The 2,977-nt window shown below is 41.0% G+C and overlaps 1 protein-coding gene across 7 annotated transcripts in view; it reads right to left on the bottom strand.

Annotated features, from left to right (window-relative positions):
• Positions 1-456: 456 nt before the first annotated feature.
• LOC107083965 (ATP-dependent 6-phosphofructokinase, platelet type-like) overlaps positions 457-2,977 on the bottom strand; it is a 41,270-nt gene continuing 38,749 nt past the window's right edge. For 4 of the 7 annotated variants that reach the window (XM_015373575.1, XM_015373573.1, XM_015373574.1 and 1 more), the window contains exons 20-22: positions 2,191-2,290; positions 1,352-1,457; positions 457-1,273 (exon numbers count right to left, since the gene is read on the bottom strand). In XM_015373575.1, the coding sequence (XP_015229061.1) occupies positions 1,117-1,273; positions 1,352-1,457; positions 2,191-2,290 (363 nt within the window). In that variant the 3' untranslated portion in view covers positions 457-1,116. Of the gene's footprint in view, positions 1,274-1,351; positions 1,458-1,911; positions 1,918-2,190; positions 2,291-2,977 lie in introns of all 7 variants that reach the window. The other 3 variants (XM_015373569.1, XM_015373570.1, XM_015373568.1) reach the window with 1 other exon arrangement.

Genomic DNA, 2,977 nt, shown 5'->3' with positions numbered 1-2,977 from the left:
GGATTAATGAAGTATTTTTGAATTTATTCCTTATGGTATACATCATTTTTTGTGTTTCTCATCTTTTTGAATTTGCTCTGTCTTGTGGTCCAGCAGCATCTCTGTCATTTTCAGTCATTATTCCATCTTGCAGTAAATTTAAATCCTCTTAATTATCACTTCATACTTTCCTCCCTTTGATATCATCTAGTGACTTGGTTCTTTTTGAATATTAACTCTTTGTTTTTGCTTCCTTTGGTTTATTCTTAAGATCAAACTTCATTTGCTTCTTTCTGAAGTCTTTTGATTCGTTTTTATTCTGCAGATCATTTGCTATTGAAGAGTCTGTAGTTTATTTGTCTATTTTTCCACCATTTAAATCTGAACCACAGTTTATGTCTTTTTTATTTTTGTCATAACAGAGTAAATATGCTTTATGAGGTGTCAATAATCAACAATCACACATATGAAGTCTGATTTTTTTATTCTCTGGTAAACTTTGCTCTCGTACACATCTAGATTTTGGATCAATGACAGACAACTACTCATTACAGCATTGCCTACAGTACAATAATTAATATAACTATGTTTACAAGCAAAATAAACAATGTTAAGAATATAAATATTAGATCTCTGTGTAAAGCACAGCACACAGTTGACCTGCAGCAGTAGAACGGTGTTGCATCAGACTCATAAATATGCTGAACCCCGCGCTTGTGCTAGGCAGACACACGCTCTGGTTTTTACTGCAGATAAAGTGTCTATTCTGTCCTGGTGCAGCTCTGTGATCAGAGCCTGTCTATGCAACATGAGACAGAGAAAAGTGCAATTTAAAAACAACAACGACACTAAACGACCAGGGCGACGAGAACACGCATTTGCATGGCAAGACTGCTGTGAATGTAACAGTAGGAGTGCTGTGGGGGTTAAAAGTCGTCAGTCATGATCAGATGGGAACAATTGAAACTGGAGGATGGAGGAGGAGGGATGACAGAAACAGGAAATGAACACAACATGAGGCCAAACAACGTCAGCGCTTCACTGGGTTCTCCACTACAACATCTGGACTAACAGCTCGAACTTGCTAGTCTCACACACACGGGCTGGACTTCCTGTGACGCCGCGCGGCGTGCTCCCTCACATGGCCACCGAAGCGTCGGAATCTTTGGGTCGGCTGTGGATGACGTGCTCGACCTGTCCCGAGTCGGACACGTCGTAGCTCGTCTTGTACTTGGCCAAGATCTTCATCAGAGGACGCAGCTTCAGCCACCACTGCTCTTTGGGGATCCTGTGACTGAATTAAGACGCAGAGGGATTGCTTAGAAAGCAGCGTTCTCTTCTGGGCGGTATTGCTTTCCTTTAATACACTCACACAAAGTCGGTTTCATCCTTCAGCCGCACAACAGGCTGGAAGACCAGAGCCCTGGCGCGCATCCCGAGCAGACAGCAGGAGTCCTCGCTGTTGGCAAAAACTCGGCCTGCGGGGAAACATCGCAGCAATTACATGTGGAAGAACATGAAAGAGCTTTAACTCTTCAGTGAGACGCTTTCATGAGGGATGATCGCAGTTATTCACTAGCAACCAAAATAAAACACTAGTGAAATGTTAACCAAAAAGAGGTGAAAATGCAAAATAAAATCAGAATCAACTAAAGCTAACATGCTACACACAGAAAAGAAGAGGGTAAAAAGCTTAATCCATCCAGCCCATTGGTTACACATTTCCAGATTACTTTCAGACGAGTGATAATCTGAAAATAGAACAGCAAGGCGGCTGCTTATCAACACGAAAGACACGGACACAGCTGTACCCCGCTAGCGTTTGCAGAGGAGGTGTGAATCTCTAAGACAGAACTAAATGGCACACAGGGACATGGAGCTAAACATAATCATGGAGATGGTCATGGAGCCAGCGTAAAAAGCCAAGTTTACCTTCGTCTTTAAGTCATCCACGTGTAAGGGAAACAAGACATGAAAACAAAACAGCAGTTTTAAATTTGAATCATTTAATTCTCACACTCAGATGTAAAAAAAAAAAAACAGGTTTTCCCCTCAATAGACTGTAACATTACTTTCATTAAAATAAAAAATCTAGAGTGACTCCATGACAGGTCTGCTTCACAACAGTCTGGTCTCTGCAGGGAGGGAGGATCGGCTACGGTTCCACAGTTGGTTCATCTACCAACACAGACGGCTAACTGCGAACCTTACCTTTCCTGTACGTCTCCACCAGCTTTTGGGAAAGCCACTGCATGGCTTTGGCCGAGATCTTGGTTCCGAAGTTGCGATCAAACGGGGACGGCGCTCCTCCCTTTCAAAGGAATTAAAATTTTTGACACTTTCTTTTGATGGAAGGTTTATCACTGAAATATGCATGCTACAGTACTCATACCTTGTGAATATTGTACCTTTTTTTTTTTTTAAATAGAGCAACAAAGGTTAGATTATAAATATAAAAAGGAAGAGGAAGAGTGAATCCCAGCATCCTATATGTCTCTAAATAAAGTCAGAAAAATTTGGCTTCTAAAATATTTCTTTTTTTCCCATTTAGTTTCGTTTTATACTTGTGGATAGAAAAGAAATTACATCCATCAGTCATTTTATGAGAAAACAGTAGGGGTGGAACGGTTCAAAAAATCAACGATTCTGTTCACGGTTTCGTGGTCACGGTTTTCGGTTCGGTATATGTTGATTGTTAGCCTGACATGTTGGTCGTGTTGCTGTTAGCATAAAACAAAACGTGTTGCACAATGCTTGCACACTGTTGCACTTTTATTAGAGATGTCCCGATCCAGGTTTTTGCACTTCCGATCTGATACCGATATTGTTTTTGGACTTCCGATCCGATACCGATATTGTTTTTGCACTTCCGATCCGATACCAATATTGTTTTTGGACTTCCGATCCGATACCGATATTGTTTTTGGACTTCCGATCTGATACCGATATTGTTTTTGGACTTCCGATCCGATACCGATATTGTTTTTGGACTTCCGAT

This window comes from Cyprinodon variegatus, unplaced genomic scaffold, assembly GCF_000732505.1.
Source record: "Cyprinodon variegatus isolate N-32 unplaced genomic scaffold, C_variegatus-1.0 Scaffold88, whole genome shotgun sequence".
In the NCBI taxonomy this organism is placed as follows: Eukaryota; Metazoa; Chordata; class Actinopteri; order Cyprinodontiformes; family Cyprinodontidae; genus Cyprinodon; species Cyprinodon variegatus.
The sequence above is the reverse complement of the archived record's forward strand: the minus strand, read 5'-3'. Positions and strand labels throughout refer to the sequence as shown.